The sequence below is a fragment of the Corvus cornix genome, chromosome 4 (genome assembly GCF_000738735.6).
Source record: "Corvus cornix cornix isolate S_Up_H32 chromosome 4, ASM73873v5, whole genome shotgun sequence".
NCBI classification, from domain to species: domain Eukaryota; kingdom Metazoa; phylum Chordata; class Aves; order Passeriformes; family Corvidae; genus Corvus; species Corvus cornix.
Window position 1 is genome coordinate 41286660 of NC_046334.1, and position 20535 is coordinate 41307194.

Below are 20535 nucleotides of genomic sequence, written 5' to 3' on the forward strand. Positions count from 1 at the left end.
GTAGAGTGGGATAGTGCCTTAACTCTCCTGGTGTTGATGCAGCCAAGTCTCATTTTGGCTTTCTTTGCTGCAGCAACAAACTGTTCACTCACACTGAGCTGCTTGTCCACCAGGACCCCCAGGTCCCTTTCCATAGAGCTGTTCCCTAGCCTAGATCCCCAGCCTGTGCTGCTCTCCTGGATTATGTTTTTCCATGTGCAAGACCTTACACTTGTCCTTATTGAACTTCATAAGGTTCTTGTCAGCCTAATTTTTCAGCCTGTCCAGGTGCTCCTGCAGGGTGTTTCTCCCTTCCAAAGTGTCCTCTGCCCCACTCAGTTTGGTGTCACTGACAAACTCCATCCAGGTACACTTGATCCCATAATCCAAACCACTGATGAAGATACTAAACAGCATTGGGCCCAGTATCATTCCCTGGGGGACTCCACTTGTGACAGCTGCCAGTGTGAAAGGGGGCAATTTACCACCACCCTGCAGGTGTGGCCAGTCAGCCGATTCCCCACCCACCTCATGGATCACACATCCACACCATCACATGCACATTTCTGTAGGAGGAGGCTGTGGGAAACCATATCAAAAGCCTTGGAGATATCCAGGTAGACAATGTTCACTGCTTGCCCCACATCAACCAAGCAGGTTCCTTTGTCATGAGAGGCAGTCAGGTTTGTCAAGCACAATTTGTCCTTGGTCAGTCTGTCCTGGCTTTTCCTAAACATGGGCTTCATTTGACTTGTAACAGCCCCCAGGAAAATTAGTTCCATAGGTTTCCCAGGGACTGAAGTAAGACTGATGGGCCTATAATTTTGTGGATCCCCTCTTAAGTCCTTCAAGTAGATAGGAGTGACATTACCCTTCTTTCGGTCTTCTCGGATGTCCCCCGAATTCCACAACTCGAAGATTATGGAGAGTGGCCTCGCAGTTATATCAGCCAGCTGTCTTTGGTTGGATACTGCCAGAGCCCATCAATCTGTAGAGATCAAGCTCCTGTAATAGTTCACATACCAACTCTTCCTTCACAGATGATAGGTCTGTGTTTGCATCAGCCAGAATTTTTGTTCCCAAGGCCTGGTGCTGGTGAAGGGACACAGGTGAAGAAAGTGTTGGGTATGATGCCATGAAGATTTTTGCCTTTTCTTTTTTACCCCTATTATACCCCTGTTATACCTTTTTACAGCTTCTGTATTCCTAGTGCTTTTTGCCTACATTCTTGGACTTGTTTGTTAAGCTAAGAGACTAAACATTTTAGAGGCTTCGTAGCTAGGGATCAGTGTGCCCCAGACCCCAAGGTCCTCTCCAGAACATATTCTGTAAACCAAGATAGAACCATCCAGGGGAAGGTTCCTTGGGCAGGGGGGGCTCACTTGAACCTCTCATTGGGGAATCTTTGATAGATATGCTAATTAGTAAAGCCTATAATGTTATACCCAATATTGGGGGAGGATTAGGATACACACGAGGGGACACACACGGAAGAAGAGAGACACAGAGACACAGGGAAAGACTCGGTGGGGTACATCTCGATGCATATGACGTGGACGTGTACACCTAAGGATCCTTAAGAATAAATACCAAGGTAAAATCCCTTTTCCCCTTCTAACCGTGTATGCCTCTTGATTTTAAGACCAGGAAAAGGCATCAGGTACCTCTGCCTTTTCAGCCTTGTTGGTGACTAATTAATCTCTCCTGTTAAACAGCAGGAAAATACTTTCCTTCTGTCTCTGCTTGCTTACATACCTGCACTGGTTTCAAGAATTTATTTTCATCCTAGTACCTGGCACAGTGCTGTGTTTTAAATTGGTATGAGAATAATGTTGATTACACCCTAATGTTTTAGTTCTTGATGCGTTGTGTTTGCCCTACATCAAAGACTTTTCAGTGTCCCGTACTCTGCCAGTGAGAAGGTCCATAAGAAGCTGTGATAGAGCATGGCCAGGACAGCTGACCCCAACTGGTCAAAGGGATATTCCATACCACAGAAGGCCCTGCTCAGTATATGAACTGGGAGGGGCCTATTGCTGCTCAGGGGTGGATTGGGGTCAGTGGGTGGTAAGCAATTGTTTTGTGTAATTGCTCGTGTTTATTGGGTTTTATTCCTCTCTCTTCTTTTCCTATTTCCATTTTACTTTACTATATTTCAATCATTAAACTTTTCTTACTTCAACCCATGGGTTTTATCTTTGTTCTGATACTCTGCTCTGTCCCACCAGGGTGGGGTGTATATGCATGGTACTTCGTCGTGGTCTGGGGCTAAACCATGACAGTATCTGAAGAACCCTTTCTTGTAGTTTTTGATATCTCTGACAGATTTCTGTTTGAGCTGAGCTTTTACTTTTCTAACTGCATCTCAGCACACCCTCTCAATGCCCTTGTGCTTACTTGGATGTAATCCTGAAGCTCAGAAGAAGGTTCAGAGAGAACTGGACGAGGTGTTTGGTAAGTTTTCCATTCCTTTATCAAGATTGAAGAAATGGAGATAGGAATGTGGCATGTGGCCATTCTAGGGTTTTAAGTGGCTAGAGGTGGTTGGGATGGGTGCTGGAATGTCTGCAGGATAGAGTACTGAGAAGGCTTCCCAAGTAAAGTGTAGGGTTTTTCTCTTTTTTTTCCTACGGTGAAGCAGTTATAGACAGCTACTTATTTGCTGTTGTTTTCTCCCTTTCCCTTTCCTCCTCAGGAAGATATCAAGTATTGAAAGGCACAAATATTCTTGTTATAATTTATGCCCTACTGAGATTTTCCCTGACCTGGAGAAGTTTAGTCCTGAGCGATTCTTCCCTGAACATTGTAAGGAAAAGCACCTGTATGGTTTCCAAATATTTAATGTTATTGATTGCATGCATCCATCATTTTGGAACTGACATTTCTGGTCTCACTAGGGGGTGATGTGAAGGGCATTTCACCCCTGTTTTCCCTTTCAGTCTTGTGATTGTTTCATGGTAGGCTTTTCAGCTGAGTCTAGGTGTCTTTGGTGTCAGCAGGAGGGCTGCTGCTGTGGTGGCCTCTCTGAGAAAAGGCTAGAGAGGAGAATACAGTTCCTCCTGGCTCCACACTGGATCCACTGCAGGACATAGCAGTGGAGCAGTGGCACCTCTGTGAAAAAGTATTTACAAGTGTACAAAAGAATTCTTAATAGACAGCAGAGTGGGGCAGAGCTGGGGGGGAGGAGGGGAAAAAGGGGAAACAGCAGTGCAAACACCAAGGTCAGTGAAGGGGAAGGAAACAGTGCTCCAGGCTCCAGAGCAGAGATTCCTCAGCAGCCTGTGGAGAAACCAGCAGCTGGAGCAGGAGAAAAGTGTGAAGAGGGAGCACTAGAGAGGAACTTTTGCCTTTGTTTCTAACTTCCTCATTATCTGTTTTTAATTTTCTACAAATTAATTTGAATTTCCGAAGTTGAGTCTGTTTTGCCCATGATGGTAACCAATAAGCAATCTTCCAGTCTTTATTTTGACTCATAAGCTTTTGCGTCCTGTTGAGGAGGGGAATGAATGGGTGGGTGTCTGAATGCTAGCCAAGGCTAACCCACCACACCTTCTAACAGGCTGTACTTTGCTGACTGTGTTATGTGCAGGCACATCAAATGTGGACAAAGAACCTCATAGAGAAAATACTGGTACCAAATCTTCCATGCTGCAAGAATGCAGGTAGCAATTTGCAGCACTGTGCTTCTGTGACCTACAGGTTTTCCCTGATCTTAAACTGCTCTGTTTATTCATTCTTCATGACCTCTGGCTTACTTCATGTGGTGTGTTGCATGCTGCTAAATGCTTTCTTTTAACTTGCTGGAGTTTAGCAAGGAGGAGGCTGTGTAGAATCTAGCCAAATCACAGAGAAGTAGGTGGAATCTTCACTTGTGACCTTGGATGAGTTGTGATCATTCATCTTGGGAGCGTGCATTTTCCTTGACACGTTGATGAATGAATATAGGTGTGGTGCTTTGGTGGCTACTTAGTGTTAATGTCTATTAGTTATTACAACATCACTGATTTTCTGTTATTGAAAGACATATTATCCTGGTAGTGAAGATTATGGTTTCTTAGGAGGCAGGCTTTGTATTCCGTTTGGGATAATTCATTCATGCAAAATGTCTTGTAGTGAAGGATCCCAAATGATGGCTGTGGAACAAAGCAGTTGTTGCTGTTTAGTGAACACTAGGTTGCAGAAACCAAGCAAGGTATACTTGATAGAGGTGGTATCAAAGCAATCGGTCTGTCTCTGAAAAACAGCTATGGTCTCTGTCTCACAAATGCTGTTAATCTTCTATACCTGTGTGAGAAAGAGTCCACAGAAGGATTTTAAGCTGGAGTCTTCCTCAGGATTTGTTCTTGGAAGCCTAGATTTTGGGCATGAAGCTATAGTAGCCTAGTTTGGGCATGAAATTTAGTATCAGGCCCTAAAATTCCTCTCTGATGACTGGGGAGATCTCTGAGCTCTGCAGCTGTCCAGCTGATGATATATTTTGAAATTGAGACATACTGTGTTATATTTTTTTTGTGTAGATGAGGGCTGTTGGGGACTACAAATAGCCTGTTTTTTTTCAGAATAGTTTTCTGCATAAAGGTTAATCATGTTGTGATGGTGTGTGTTTAGAAAGAGAGAAGCTCTTGCTAAGAAAAGCCTTTCTTAAGAAAAACAGTTTTTCAGAATGAGTTGTGTACTTCTTTATTGTCCTTCTGTTGCATCAGATCCACTTTAGCCTTGTTTTGCTTTTTGGTTTTTTTTTCTTGCTGTAATTGATGATTTTATTGAAGAATCCAAGCTGCATTCTATGGACTATCAGAAGCCTGTCTTGTCATTGTGTCTCTTGGCTGACATAGCTGCCGAACATGTTGTGTGTCTTCTGTCAGCACAGGCAGATAGGCTTCCACTTAGGCAAGAGACTGAATAAAAGTGGGTTTTCACTGTTACAAGCATTTGTAAAAACAAAGATTCATTAACCAGTGGAGTGCTCACAGAAATCCAATACTGAACACATAGCTCGCTGGGTGAAAAGGAAATGCTAATCACAATCTGGTAGAAAACTAATTTCCTAGAGAACATCCTCCAAAGTTTGTTATGATGCTAAGTCTCGGTGACATAATTAGGCCTCAAAGATGCTAGACCTCTAATTTCTTCTTTCTTGGGTATATATCTTTCTGTCTCACTGCAATGTTTCTGCTGCCTTTTATTAACATCATCACTATTGCCAGCTGCTGGCAGGATGTTGCAATGTTTGTTTTGCAGTGTTCCCTACTGCTTTCCCAATGGCTTTTCATCTTCTCCTTGGTGTCTCACAGGTGTTTTTGGCGTTTGTTTTTTTCCTGTAGAAGGAGTAATCAGCAGTTAGAAGTACAGATTTTTGACTCAGAATCACAAATAGTCACTTCATCTAATTATTGGTCCAATAAAGGCAACAAACTGCAAGACTTTTTGTAAATATGAGGGTATAATTTTTCAGCTGATTTCCATTTTAAAAAGACAAAAGGTGAGTCTTCATCCTACGTGCTTGCCTCCTTCCTAGGATGTCACCTGAACAAAAGAGGGGACTGATGATTGTATAATTTTCCTATGTGTTTGCAAGACTGGTTATATATCTGCTGCTTTCTGTCACAAACCATTACAAACATTAGCAAGAGTGACAAAGTTCATTTCCAGTTGTTTACTGTGCAGAAAGATGTAAGTCAGCATTTATGATAAAGTCTCTGCTGGGAGATTGCAGGAACAAAGTGCCAAAATTTACTCCCCTTGATGCCAAGGGTCACAAAAACCTTACTTTTGATGTTCTGAGCTTTCTGTGTTTTTTATATTAGTTGTTTTATTTATGCTGCTTGTTGATTTACTAAAAATACTTGTGCAGTCAGTGCAGTCGTTTTTGGTACAAAGCAAAGAGGACAAATATGACTATGGCCGTAAAAACCATTTGTGCTTTATTCAGGCGGTGAAGTTTCATGAATTGGCTGTGAACCATGCTGCCTCTACCAAAACTCTGACCGAAAGGTTTCTGTGCACCCACTTTGAGAAACAGATGCTCAGTAGCCCTGCAGAAGTGAGAAGAGACCCTGGATCCTCCCGAGGCAGGAGGGGAAGCAGTGTTTGTGGTGGGTTTGGTACTGTGTCTACCCAAGCACTTTACAAATTGAGGCACAAATACTGGCACTGCCAGTTGTGTTATTGGCACCCTTTAGCCTGTGCCTGAGCATTCCACAGTTAGATCCGTAAAGGCCATTTGAGCTGAGAAGTGTCAGTGTGCTTTGCAGTGCTGCTGTTGATCAGAGGTCTGTATGGGCTCTGGTTTTTGTAAGCCCTTGAAGCCATCAACCCAGCTGAAAAAAGGTATTCTCTACTTGGCCCTTCAGTTGTCATGTTGGACAACACTGGAGCAGTTCTCTGTGGCAAAATGGTGTTGAGCACCTGAAAACAGGTTGAGAAAGATGATACCGAGAAAATCCATCTATCCCAAATCAGCAAAAAGGTGTTTTTTCTCGTGATGGTGCTTTGTCTTTTCCTTCTGAGGTGTGCAAAGAAGGTTCTCACTCCTCACTTGGTTTGAGCCAAGTGAGGGCAGGAAAGTAGCACTGTTTCCTCTGGCTGGCCTGCCATCAGGAAATGCTAGCAGGCAGCCTCTCCATATGAGTGTTTTTGACTCTGTGTATTTTCTTGGCAGGAAGCTATGCCAGTGGCCTGCGTGGCAGCTCCGCCTCCTGCTCTTTCTGGCCAACTTTTCTGCGCACTCGGCTTACTGCAACTGCAGTGCCGGGTACAGGCAGCGCCAGTTCCGCAGCAGGGATCAAGGCTCAGAGCAGGAGGCTGAGAGGCGATGATGGAGGTCATGGAAGTACTCTCAGGGAGACCCCAGCTGCTTCCCTGGGGAGCTGGGGTCATCGCTCTGCTGTTGACAATTTTGACTGTGTGCTCCCTGCCCTCCCTGATGGAATACTGGAGGCGATGGCGGATGATGAACCCAATCCCGGGTATCAGCCCCTGCTATCCTGTGCTGGGAAATGCCCTGCTCTTAGATGGGACAGGAGAAGGTAATGCCAACTTACACTGTAGCCCAGCTGTGAGGCCCCTGCACTGCTTGGGCTTGCTGGAGGAGCCAGTGGTGGTGAGGTGCTTGTTTGGCTGAGTTGTGGCTGGCTGGAGAAGGGAAGTGGGGTGTCAGAGGATATGCTGTTGCCTTTAAATCTCTCTGGGCCTGTGGGCAATCTGCAGAGGGGAACAGTGTGAGGAGTGGGCAGTGAAGAGGAAAGGAGAGGAACTGTGTAAATGTGGCATTATTATTAGTCTCAAAGATTAACTAGAGGTTAAATCTGACAGCAGCTGCTGCTGGGCTCAGACCGTTAAGTTGTTGGTAGGGTGGAGCATGAATGCTGCGGAATGTGTTTTTGCGAGAGGGAGGTGTGCTGGGGGCTCTTGCAGGAAGTGCTGTTTCACAAAATTAAACACTGTGTCCTCATGACTCTTTGCTGTGATCCAAACAAAACTTGAAACAATTATCTTCCCCCAAGGGAACATGTGCAAGGGACTTCAGCATGCCAAGTTGCTTTTACCCAGACTCATTTCCAAATCATCTGTGACTTAGATTTATGTGTTAGATGCAAAAGAACTTGCTGAGTATTTACAGTACATCCCTCAAAGGCAAATCTTTTTGTTCTGGTACTGATTAATGGGATCTTCTTTTTGCCAGGTGCTTGAGAGAGCACTAATGTGCTAGATGTTCCCTTTCCATTTGGTACTCATTTTTTAACAGGAACATATTTCTTAAGGAGTTTGTGGTATGAAAGCATTTCTGGGTCTGCTGTCAGTGGCCCACACTCTTCTGTGTGTGTTTGTGATGCCTGTGTAAGTCAGTTCTGCTCTGTGCACATGTGTTGCTGGCTGCTGGCTGTGCTGCCATGTATGCTGCCAGAAAAGAGAATAATGGGCCATGGGGGCATGGTGGAGTCAAGTGTGAGTACAGCATTGGCAAACAAATTGCCCAGTGCTGACCCATGCTGAGACACAGTGCCTCTGTTCACAAGGCACACTGTCATATCTGTCCTCTGGATCCAATCCCATATCTAAGTACAAATATGAGAGATCTGTGGTAGATGTGAGGACAAGCAGCTTTCCACAAAGTTGATTTTGAGGAAGCAGTAGGAGGATCATAGGATGTACATACGAGCTGGACTGAGAGATGAATCTTTTTTTATTTTTTTCCTCTTTTTTAAAAATCTTCTTAAAAAAACCAAACCAGAACATTGCTCTCTCTCCAGAAAGCGTGGAAACTCTGATGTTCTGTGTAGTCTCCAATCTCATTTGTTAGCAGGAATTGCATAGCTCCTATGCTTTAATTAAGGAATCACAAAGCTCCCATGTCCAGCCATCTTTGTTCTTGTTTATTTATGTAGAAGTGAGTGAAGTTTGGGGTTTGTAGTCTTTTTCATTAAAAATATGACAAAAAAACCTTTAAAAAAGGGTAAGGTTTTATAACAGAAAGGAAAATAACTTTTCCCATGATGGGGATTTTTTTGTTGGTATTGGTAGACAATTTCTGGAAAATGTGCTATTTTAATCATGGCAATGTTAGGAAAAATATTTTAAAAATAGCAAAATAATCTGACTCTCTTAATCGTGTTGGATGAGGTGTCATTAGAACTTTTCCTAAGACTAGGGAATAAGCTGTATGTGGGCATCTGTTAGGAAACTTCTTTTTTTTCTCCTTTTTTTTTCTTCTTTGATTTGGGGACCTTTGAATTTTCAGCTCTGCAGAGGCTTGTAAAGGTATCATTTGTTGTTTAAGCTTGTTTCTGAAAGGGCAAAGAAGTGTTTAATCCTTGAACATTCAGAGAGTGGCCCCCACCTCTAATATTGCAGAATGAACCTGAATTGTCCTCTGTGATGAGATAGTATCAAAGGCCTTTTTGAATCAAATAAAGCACCATCTACTACTCTTCCCTTGCCAACAGATTCAGCTATCTCCCATGCTTTCTGTATAGCTAAACTGACAAGACATGGAATGGATAAGTGTATAATAATGTGGGAGGAGAATTCGCTGGGTTGCTGAGCTCACTGGTATGAAGTCCAACAGGCAGCTGGACAGCAGTGGTATCCCTTGGGTTGATCTGTGGCAGAAATGATGTTGTGAGTCTGTCCCCTAAGAGATTAGGATACCTGGATGGTAAAATCCACATTTGCAAAATATGATGCTGCTTGGTCATAGCAGCAGGTTAAAACTACAACAAAATCAAATTGCAAGGCATGTGGTATAAAAGAGTTCATTACAGAAGCCTTATTTTATAAACCCCCCTTGTTGAAGCTCTACTCTGATTTTCTATTCCAGGTTTTTTTAAACAGCTTCAATTTTATTCTGAAGAGTTCAGAAGTTGGCCATTGTTCAAACTTTGGATAGGACCATTGCCTGTCATGGTTTTGTATCACCCTGACAGTGTGGAGGTGAGTGTGCTGGTCTCCTGTCTGTTCCACTGTCATGCAGAGCGGTGTCCAAGCTGTTAGTTTCTGTTAACATAATTTTTGTTAAAAAGGGCTTGGACTGATTTGCTTTGGGGTGGTCCTCTGAGTTAGTGCTAAAGAAAGGCATAAAGGGAAGGAATATAAGAAGGCCTAGTCAGAGAGGATTGGGGGGAATACTGAAGATGACCAGCACCAAAGCAGCATCTCCTTTAGCTTTGTTTTCACATGTGTGAAAGCTTCTGCTTGCGAGATCAGACCAAACAAACAGATAGCAGGGAAGATGGGACCACTGAAATAAGGATAGAACATCATGAAATTCAGGTTGCTATGCTTGTGTCTCTTTGACAGACTTCTGCATTAGAACTTGGTGGGTCTGTTTTGATGCCATGAAATGTAGTCATTAGTTTTGCTGCTGACAGTGATTGTCCTTGCACTAGGAAGACAGTATTGTTTCTCTGCTGGAGTGTTTATTGAAGAAATAATGAAGAAATCTCTCTCCATCTAACAAGTGATATTTTTTCCTCTCCGTTCATTTTTTTTCTGACAGGTTATTCTGAACAGTTCAAAACATATAGAAAAATCGTACCTGTATGACTTCCTGCATCCATGGCTGGGCACTGGACTTCTGACAAGGTATAAGGTACAATGAAATGCAGGGGCACTGCTGTCTTTTTGAAATGTTCAGGATATATGATAGGAAGAGGTCTTGGTGGCAGGAATGCTGTGTGTATTTCTGAACAAAGAGATCGTGTGCGTTGCTTATCTCAGCTGGTCATTCTGCAGACCAGTAGGATGGGCCTGAGGTTGGTGATGCTTTGGGTTAGGATCAGAGAGTGCACCCTTTCCTTCATTTCATTCATGAAGTGGAGGATCATGAGAAGTGAGACTGAGTAAGAGCATAAGTCAGGAGTGGAGAGACGGAGGAGCAGTGGTGTAAGGGTTTGGTGTCCTCCAGTCTTGGAAGAGTAAAGGAAGGATTGGTCTGGATGATGGAGATATTCAAGAGTCAGAGCAAGGTGAGTATAGAGTGGCATTGGTGCCTTTGAACCTTGTCTGAGTTTTTGCAAAAAGGTCAAGGTCTCCATGTTAGTAGTGAAGCTTTGTTGCTTGTTTGGAGCCCTCAGAGATGGATTCCTCTCTTTTTACAATACCATGGTATTGTAAAAGCCAGCCGTGATCATGTGGTGTGGGAAGTGCAACTTCCTGTGCGAGGATGAGGCATGTGTTTATCCTGAGTTTTGTTTACAGCCTTTAGGAAGGCAGTAAGTAATCAGTAGCAATGTGCAGAGGTGAGGTCCACGGGCATCAGGCATGGTTTATCCTCACTGTTCTTCCTTAGTCGTTGTTTTTTCTTCCATAGACTTACAGAGGTATTTTGGCTTCCTTGTGCTTGCAAAAATGTAATGCAGGAGAATGTTCCAGCCTCTGCTGGTTAGGGGCAGCAGTGGCAGACAGCAAGCAAATAAGCTGGCCTGTGGAGTGCCTCAATAGCAAGTTAACAGGGGCAGTGGTGTGATGGTTTTACCATGTAAGCAGAAGTGCCAGCTGTGTGCCTGTGGGGCAAGTGATTTAGAAAAAGTGAACAAGGACCCCAAGGAAGCTGGTGTCACTCACTGTGGCTCCATGCTTGTCACTGGCATGTGGGAAGTGATCGCTTGTCTCCAGGAAGTAGATTTTAGCCAGGCCTTGAGGCAGTCATTTTCACAACTTCCCTAGGCCCTAGTTCTCTGCAGGCCTCATTTCATGGTCAGCAGATAAAGACAAGCACAACTATTGATTCAGAGAAGTGGTGGGGTGGGTTGAGGCCTTGATGCTGAATAGCTCTTTTGGCCTCTGGCTGGCTTCTGCTTGGTCCCTCTGAGCCTGTACACTGGCCAACAAGGATGTATTGTCTGGAGGCTTGTTGGCATCTCTGTTTGTTGAGACCAGCTGGAGAAATGGTGGCTTTTGCTTCCAAGAGATCTGAAACAAGAAATATTTACATTTGCTTCTTCTGTGGAGTGCTATGAACAGCTTGAAGAGACATCTACAGTGTGTCCACCTCTTCCAGGCTGCAGTATTTACTGTGTACTTCCTGTAATGATGAGGGTTTTATTTTTGACTCGGAGTTTTTTGGCCTTCCTTCTCCCCATTAATTTACAGCACTGGAGACAAGTGGCGGTCACGGAGGAAGATGATAACTCCCACATTCCACTTTGCAATCTTGAATGACTTTCTAGAGGTCATGAATGAACAAGGAAATATTTTGGTGAAGAAACTTGAGAAGCATATTGACAAGGAACCATTTGATGTCTTTATGGACATCACTCTGTGTGCCCTTGATATCATCTGTGGTAAGTCCTGTTCGGTTATTGTGGTGGGACTGTGAATGATGCAGAAGGTCATGAGTTCAGCTGTGCCAGTTTGTGTAAGATGATTGAAGAGGAATGTCCCTGCATATATGCTAAATGCATTTCCATCCTTCCCAGCCTTTTTCCCAGGGTTTATTAAGTGCATCTGTGCAGGTGAGTTTGTGGGATTGGCAGGATAGAGGTTGCAGTCCAAAGTAAAGTTGTCTTGAGGAGCAGGATTCCTGGATATAGAAATCAAAGAAAGTTCATTCCCTGCAAAGGGATATGTGTATTCACTTGTCGAAGGGATGGTGTGATGATAGATAGAAGCTGGGAGTAGTAGTAGCTTACTGTTTATGCTTGCCTTCCGCTTTGCACTTGTGAGATGTTGATGTTTTCCTCCTAGAAACAGCAATGGGCAGGAATGTGGGTGCTCAGAAGAATAAGGATTCTAACTATGTTTCTGCTATTTACAGGTAAAGGCACGTTTTCCTTAGTTTGTAGCTGAGCTGGAGTTGATGCTGCTGGTGTCAGGAGGGAAGGCCAGGGGGTCGGAGAGGGAGGGGGTGTAAAGCACTGGAACAGACTAACCCTGAGTCACTAAATACCCTGGAGGTGTTTGAAAGACATGTACCTGTGGCACTTAGGGTTATGGTGTAGCAATGGACTATTCTGGCTTAACACTAGGTTAATAGTTGGACTCCATGATCTAAAAGGTCTTTTCCAACCTAAATTCTATGGTCTCAATGCTGACTTTTGATGGAGCTTGTTGAGACAGGTATGATACAAAACGGGAGTAGACCTGGAGGGTTTGATTATCATCGGTTCCTTGGCCTTTTCCAAATTGTACCACAAGTGGTCTTGAAGTTGGTAATAATTACTCCTCTGCAGCTAAAGCATGTGCAAGAGCTGAATAGCAATGACAATCAGCCCTTCCAAATATACTCCAGTTGTGTTTGAGCATTCTTGAAGTCTCATATTGTTCATTTTAAATACATTTTAAGTGCTTTTACATGTGGTCTGGTATCTGGACATTCAACTAGGAATGCAATGCTCTCAGAAACTGTTTGAGTTCTTGGGGCAGATATTTTGGAAGCCTGTCATGAGTAGTCTTTACAACGTGGCCAGTGCTTTACTGAAGTGGGGTGTGACTGGACTGGATGACTTAATAGGACTGTTTCAAGAGGATTCCAACTAAATGAGAATATGCTGTCCTTCTCAGAAATCAATGCTTAAAGATATAAAACATGGTGATGCTGGGACAAGTAATATAAATTTTGAGATGGTGTAAAATCAAGAAACAATTGTGAATGGCCTTCCTTTCAAATTAGGGGTTTAAACCTACACAATATGTTAAGTTCTGCTTCATTAGGGTGGGTAGAAGTTTTTTTTTTCTTCTTGAAATGTGCTATAATTTGGGGGTTTTTGTCAAGTAATGTTACATGATATAATTGTTTTGCCTCTAGGATGAGTGATCTAATCCAACAGCGACAGAAGAGCCCTTGGCTTTGGCCTGAATTTTTGTATATATTGTTCAAAGAAGGAAGAGAGCACAAGAGGAACCTCAACATCCTTCACAATTTCACAGATAAAGTATAAAGTCCTTTTTTAAAATTTTTTTTATAATGATAATTTTCATTGTTGGAGCAAAGTTTTGCAGTCAGAGCTTCCAAATGAGGGTGAGGTTCAACCTCCTTGTTATGCTCTCTCTCTATCGGGATGCTGAGGAATTCCCTGAAAAGAAGGCAAGAGCTGACTTCCCTTTCAAGATTTCTGTTGAATTTAAACAAGGAATTAGACTACTCCAAGGAAGTGTCAGAACTTGCAGGTCCTTTGCAACTGAAACGAACAAGAGAAATTTGTGGAACTCTTGTGCTGCCCCAAAAGCTCCACATCTGGATCACCCGCAACAGCTCACAGCCAGGTTTGGAGCAGTAAGCATAGGGCTCTGCATGGTAGTGCCATTTAGTCCAGCCCTCAGAAACTGAAGCCTGTATTCATTTTCCCCTGTTCAGAACAGAACTGCTGAGACTAGCAAACACATGCAGGTTCCCACATCAGCAGTAAGGCACTTTGACACAGAAATCATTAAGCATGCATCACTCACTTGGCATGAAATGAAGTTTTCTCTCACCTTGTTAGACTGTGGAAGTAACAGCCCTTTCTCTCACCAAATAATTCCTATGTTATTCTTGCCAAAGTTTGCCCTCCCAAATCTACTACTAGGATGTTACCAGAGAGGCTGCTTTCCCTATGCATGTACCCCATGATGTCATTGTATCAATGTCTATGACAAAGGAAAGAATCTCTGAACTTTGACTACATATAATCAGCCACATTGACTGTGTTGTTTTTAAGTACTTCATATTTTGCTTTCTTTTATTGGAAGTTGCAGCAGTGAGGCATGAGAGAGGCTCTTAAGAGGACCTAAGGTAACACTTGCACTCCTCCCATGCTGGGCTGGTACACTGAATATAAGAAGCCAAATCTTAGAAGATGACAAAGGACCGTAAATAGTAATGTCATGTGGTGTAGGAGCCGACAGCAAGCACTGAAGGATGGGTCAATACGTGACACGTGTGCAAGTTCAGTCAGGAAAACAGTGTGTGTATATGGAACTGTATTTTTTTCTTCCATTCAGTGATTCCTCCAAACAGAATTGCATACTCCACACCCTTTTAAAATATTTTGTTGGTTTTAAGAGCAATGCCAGTTTATTGAAGGGTTCTGTTTTGGTTTTGCAACAACAGTGGCAACAATAAGAAATTTATGTCTGTTATTGGGTCTGTACTTTGACATAAAAAAGGGAAATTCATCCATTTTTCTCATACTGGAGAAAATTTGGGAAGCTTTAGTGTAGTGGGTTCAGCGATACTGTGTGTGGCCTTGATGCAAGGTTATGGGATACCCTGTCTTCTCTTCTGAGTTTTTCAGAGGTTGGAAGTGAGATCTTTCCTTAGTTATCAGATAGGATAGAGAGGACCTTATTGCTAATTAGCATGTTCACACTGGTGATTTTTTTGATATGCTGTTGCCATTGTTGGCATTCATGATTGGCATGTTCCAGATACTCTGGACATGTTTACACTTCTTGATGAGCCCCAAGTTGTTTATGTAGTTTGGCTATCTATTTTCTTGATCACACGAAGGCCGTTCAAGGTTTATTCTGTTGCTTGGGGCAAGAGATATTCATTACTGATACAAAAAGTCAGTTAAATTTCATGACCTAATGCTGACAGCTGTGCTAACTAGCTCATGTAGATTGCTACAGATGGATGTTGTTGTTTTGATAAGTTAGGACAAAACTGCATGAGGCAGATAGCACGCTTGTGCTGAATTTGTCATATCTCATGTAATGGTTCTATTCTCAGGTCATTGCAGAAAAAGCTGAAGAACTTAAAAGCACCAGGCAAAACAAACATGATAATGATGGCAGCTCTGAAGAAAGTGGTCCCAAAAAGAGAAAAGCATTTTTGGACATGCTGCTGAATGCCACAGATGATGAAGGAAACAAGTTGAGCTACAGGGACATTCGTGAGGAAGTGGATACTTTCATGTTTGAGGTAACCAAGGAACTCATTGGTTTATTGCTCTTTTTTTTTTGTTTTGGATGTTTTTGTCTGTTGGGGTTTTTGTTTGTTTTTCTTACCTCCAAACCCGAGATTCTGAATTTGCAGGGGGTCACTCTTGTCTTAGTTCAGGAGGTTGCTTTTAGCATGATTTTATTTTAGCCCTGGAAGCCTAAGAGGAAATCTGAATGATAGAAACATTGATGTGCCCTGGGAAAATGTTGGACAATGCATATGTGGCAGGCCCTGCCTATGTGAGCAGGTTCTACTCATGAAAGCAGGTGAGAAATAAAAGCTTAGTGGCTGACATGGACTGTAGGCTCTTGGCTTTTGTTGCAAACCTCATTAACACTGAAGAGAGCTCTAAATAGTTTCATTTTTTTGACTTGCATTTTGTCATGTTTCCTCACATTTTTCCCTTGCTACATTTGCTGCACTCTTCTGGTTCTGTTGTCCACCGTGCATCAGTGCTTTGTCTTCTTGTAGAATCTTGTCATAGAATGGCTTGGGTTGGAAGGGACCTGAAAGATCGTCTAGTTCCAACCCTCCTGCCATAGGCAGGGATGTCATCAACTAGATTAGGTTGCCCAGGGCCCCATCCCACCTGGCCCTGGACACCTTGAGAGACAGGACATTAAAATTTTCTCTAGGCAACATGTTCCTCACTAATCTCTGAGTAAAGAATTTCTTCTTAACATCTAATCTAAATCTCTTCTCTTTTAGTTGAAAATCATTCCCTCTTGTTCTATCATTATCTGCCCATGCAAAATGTCACACTCCCTCTTTTTTTTTTATAAGTCCTCTCTAAGTACTGAAAAGCCACAATTAGGTCTTCCTGGAGCCTTGTTGTCTCCAGGCTGAACAACTAAGTCTCTCAACCTGTCTTCATAGGAGTTGTGTTCCATCCCTCTGATCATCTTTGAGGCTCTTCTTCTTGTCTGATTTCCTGTCTAATGAAGGATCTAAAGAAGATTTTTGAGTTTTCCACACACTTCCATTAGATGGACCTGAATTCTATCTCAGAAGAGCTTAATTCATAGAACTGTATTATTGCTGTTGTAACCTAGAGAAACTCTCTTCTCATTTTGCCATTTCTGTACTACAGCTGCATCCTGAACTTCACAAGTGTGCTTTTTTAGTATCAAAATCCTTTTTTGGTCAACTTTTCCCTTTTCTGTTTCCCCCTTTTTTTGTTTTTTTTCCCCCCTTCTTTTGTTCACCTTTCATCTCCCCTTTCCTTTCCCCTCCTTCCCACAGTGCTGGGAACTAGTAGCTGATTCCCTTCTCATAGAAAACCAAGTATTTTCTCCTATGGCTGCTGTACTATATATCATTTGACCATTTTTAGATAGTTCTGTAAAGGTTGTGTCCATTGTATCTCTCCTGTGATAGTCACTGGCCCCCCCCAGATGTTGACTGGACAGTAACCAAAAAGATGAATATGCATCCGATTCATTGTGTAGATAATGATAGTTCATGCAGCTCCTGAGAATCAGAAGAGAGGGATTTTGCTTAGGTTATTTCAATACTTTTCCCTTTTGGTCTGTTTTCAGCACAATTGTGGATCACCTTTTACCTTGATAGTTAGTGTGTTGAATAGAGTTATTCATTCTTGATTCTTGTTTTTCTCATGGTCATGGGACTAGTAAGTCTCACTTTTCATACTACCTGCACACCTAAGTATTTACGAAGCCCACTGGTGCATGGGAATAGAGTTGAAGTGAATGTCATTGTAAATCTGGACCTGTAGGGCCATGATACAACAGCAGCTGCTATGAACTGGGTCCTGTACTTGCTTGGACATAATCCGGAAGTTCAGAAGAAGGTTCACAGGGAATTGGACGAGGTGTTTGGTAAGTTTCCATTCCCCCTTCACTGGGATTTTGCTGCATTTGTGAGTGCAAATGTGTTAAAAGCCTAGAAGTAGAAGGGGATTTAAGAGCATGCCTTGTGGCCCTTCTGGAGCTTTCAGCAGCTAGAGGTCGTTGAGATGGTTGCGGGAAGGTCTGTAGGGGTGTACAACCAACCTTATGTCTTTGGGGCAAGATATGCATGTTCAATATATTTGTAGCACCTTCTTGTATGTAGTCTTGGTTCATGATGAGAGTTTCTCAGGAGATCCAGGATGAGTTTGTTTAGCCAAAGATGGGGAGTTTTGTTCTTGGTCATCCCTCTATTTGTTTTTGGACAGACAACACTGAGCGTTCTGTGACAATAGATGATTTGAAGAATCTTCGATACCTTGAATGTGTCGTGAAAGAAGCTCTTCGTCTCTTCCCTTCAGTTCCCATGTTTGCCCGTACCTTGAGAGAGGATTGCTGTATTCGTAAGTAGTGTTCTGTGTTTGCCATTTCCCCTCCTGTTAGCATTTCTGCATTGTTTCCCAAATAAAGGGCAGCGTTGGTTTTTTTTTACTGTTCTGCTGTGTATAGGAAGTCACTTGTTTGCTGTTGTTTTGACTCTTCTTCTCCCTTTCTCTCTTCTCTTTAGAGGGATACCAAGTACCGAGAGGTGCAAATGTCCTTGTTTTAACTTATGCCCTGCACAGAAACCCTGAGATCTTCCCTGAACCAGAGGAGTTCAGGCCTGAGCGATTCTTCCCTGAAAATTGTAAGGGAAGGCACCCATATGCTTATGTGCCCTTCTCAGCTGGTCCCAGGAACTGCATTGGTGCGTATCTGAAGAGGAAGCCCTTGTAACAGTTCTGCTTTTGGATGTGGTAACTGAGACAGCAACAAGTACTGTTGGTATAGTGTTCTTCCTCACTCCCCATCCCTGAATTCTGGGCACTGTGTGCCCTGCAAGCCTAGTATTTTAACTACCAGATTTGTTTCTTCCAAGAGATTTCCTTTCTTCCTAGGGACCAGTGTCTATCTTGCTGATATTTCTTCCTCACTGCCTCTGCAGCCTGGAAGCATGTTATTGGGCTCCTGTGTTAGGACATGATTGCTTCCAAATTTCTCATCCTTAGTGTCAGCAACACAGAATGAGAGAAGACACATGTCCTGCACCTGCTTTGCTCTGGAAACACCTCATCTGTCTCTCTCATGATCTTGGATGTCCCAAGCATGCAATCTGCAACTGATGTAGTCTTTCCCTATTTCTGACACTGTAGCTGGTTTGGTGTTTTCACGGTCATCCTAGAACTCGTTAGCACTTCAGATGCCACTGAGACACTTGGCATTTATGTGCGCTCCAAGTAGAGGCATTGTTGTTTATATTGTAGAACTTGTGGAAAGACTGTTCCATACGCTGATTTTAAATGCAGATGGGGAACATCCAGAGGTTATCATGCCACGTACAAGAATGGGAAATATTACTTCTTTTGGTTTCTTTGGTTTTGTTTGTTTGGTTTCGTTTCTGTTTTTGAGGGATGAGATTGATTTGTTTTGTTTTGTCTCATTGGTAGCAGGTGCCCTTTTCCATAAGAGCGGTAAACTAGGTCTTTCCTTGTTCTAAAGAGAAATCTAATTTAATATACCATGTCTAGCTAGTTCCTGAGTATGCAGGATGATGTGCAGGAGAGGTGGCTCATTAATATCATTGCAGAAGTGCATCGTGTATTTGTGTGTACGGACTCCCATCTGTGTATATGATACAGAGGGGAGAACATAAAAACTTCTGAGCACTGCATTTGTGTCCTGTCTCCATTTTTTAGTTTTTGTGAACTGTCTGGGTTGTGGCACTTGGTTTGGTTTCCCTCACATTTCTCTGTTCTCATGTTTCCTCCTTCACCTATGCTGAAGTGCAAATCAAACTTTGCCGTCTGTGCTACTAGTCTGTGTGAGGCTTAATGAGCATTGAAGGAAGGTCTGTCTGTCATTCTGTTGCAACTGCATTTCCTTTGCTCCTCTCTACATATATAGAACCATGAGATTTTTCTCTCCCCACTGTCCCTGTGCTACATCTTCTGCTCTGGTGTGCCATCCATGCCCCCTGCGTAGTCCATCCAAGAGACATGACAAGGCTGTGTTTTGTAGTAGTTCCATATGAAGTGTTGACTGTTTCCACGTTGCTGTTTGAGTTCTTTGTACTATGGGAAAGAGGATGTACTGTGGATCCTTCCAAGAAGGCCAGAGTTTTCAGGCAGAGAAAATTGCTAGTGTTAGTTGTGTCCATATGAACTCGATTTTGGCCTAAAGCTAGTTCTGTTCTTAAGTCCTGTGAGCATGCAGGTGTAGCAACAGTTGATGCAGCCTGACAATAACTATTTTTTTGTCTGCCCTGTAACTCATAGGTCAGCGCTTTGCACAAATGGAGGAGAAAACTATTCTAGCCCTCATCCTGAGGCGCTTTTGGGTGGAATCATGTCAAAAGCCAGAAGAGCTTGGTTTATCTGGAGAATTGATTCTTCGTCCAAATAATGGCATCTGGATTAAACTGAAGAGGAGACCAAATGCTGGATCAGAATGAAAGGAATTTCAGGAGTTTACTTCTGAAAGTTTTCAATCTATTTAGGCTGAGACATATTTTAAAATCAAATATTTTGAAATCAGTCCAGCAATTTGTAAAAACTATTTGTTACTGTTTCATTTAAGATGTAGTAATAGTCCTAATTGCTCTAGTTTTTTAGTGCTTGTGAACATCATGTTAACCTTTGAAATGCAAGTCTTCAAACCTTAAATTTTTGTGCCTTATCTGCTCAGATGAAACAATTCTATTGCCACAGGGCCCCAAAAACTTAAACTGTGGTAATAACAACAGCAATGCCTGGGGTGAAGTGATTAGCTTACATGCCATAGCATTTTCCAGGTAACTGGAAGTCTCAAGTATTTGTAAGATTTTCAGGTTTCTTTGGTTCTGAAAGATACAAGTGATCATTCTTCCTCTTGGCACAATATTTTTTCTTTTTTTGGTGATGACTGCCTCTGTAAAGACCAAGCAAAAAATCTCTGATAATTTCACTCTTCCTTGGTAAACATTTACAGTAATTCTTAAGAAGGGAGCACTCTGAATTATTTTTTAGCAAACTGTACCAAAAGCATTAATCTGTATAACCATAGCAGGAACTAGCCAGTGTGCAAATTACACACAGGATTTCATAATGACAGAAGCACTGTATTATTACATACTTTAAGAATAAACATCTACTATGCCTCAATGTGGACTGAAATTGTATCTGTTGAAATTGCGTGCCTGTGTGCAGGTGAATTACTGATAGATAATTATTTCTTAGCATCAGTTCCTCTATGGTGATCAATCAGCTA

General features: G+C 42.5%; 1 protein-coding gene across 1 annotated transcript; it reads left to right on the top strand.

Moving 5' to 3' along the window:
- Window positions 1-6694: 6694 nt before the first annotated feature.
- On the top strand, window positions 6695-20429 carry LOC104690591 (cytochrome P450 4V2). Its single transcript, XM_010401571.4, has 11 exons — window positions 6695-7007; window positions 9299-9411; window positions 9977-10062; window positions 11572-11762; window positions 12166-12235; window positions 13226-13352; window positions 15131-15322; window positions 17079-17181; window positions 17520-17654; window positions 17819-17998; window positions 19566-20429. The coding sequence occupies exons 1-11, from the start codon at window positions 6794-6796 to the stop codon at window positions 19739-19741; spliced, it is 1587 nt and encodes a 528-aa protein (XP_010399873.3). The 5' UTR covers window positions 6695-6793; the 3' UTR covers window positions 19742-20429.
- Window positions 20430-20535: the final 106 nt, after the last annotated feature.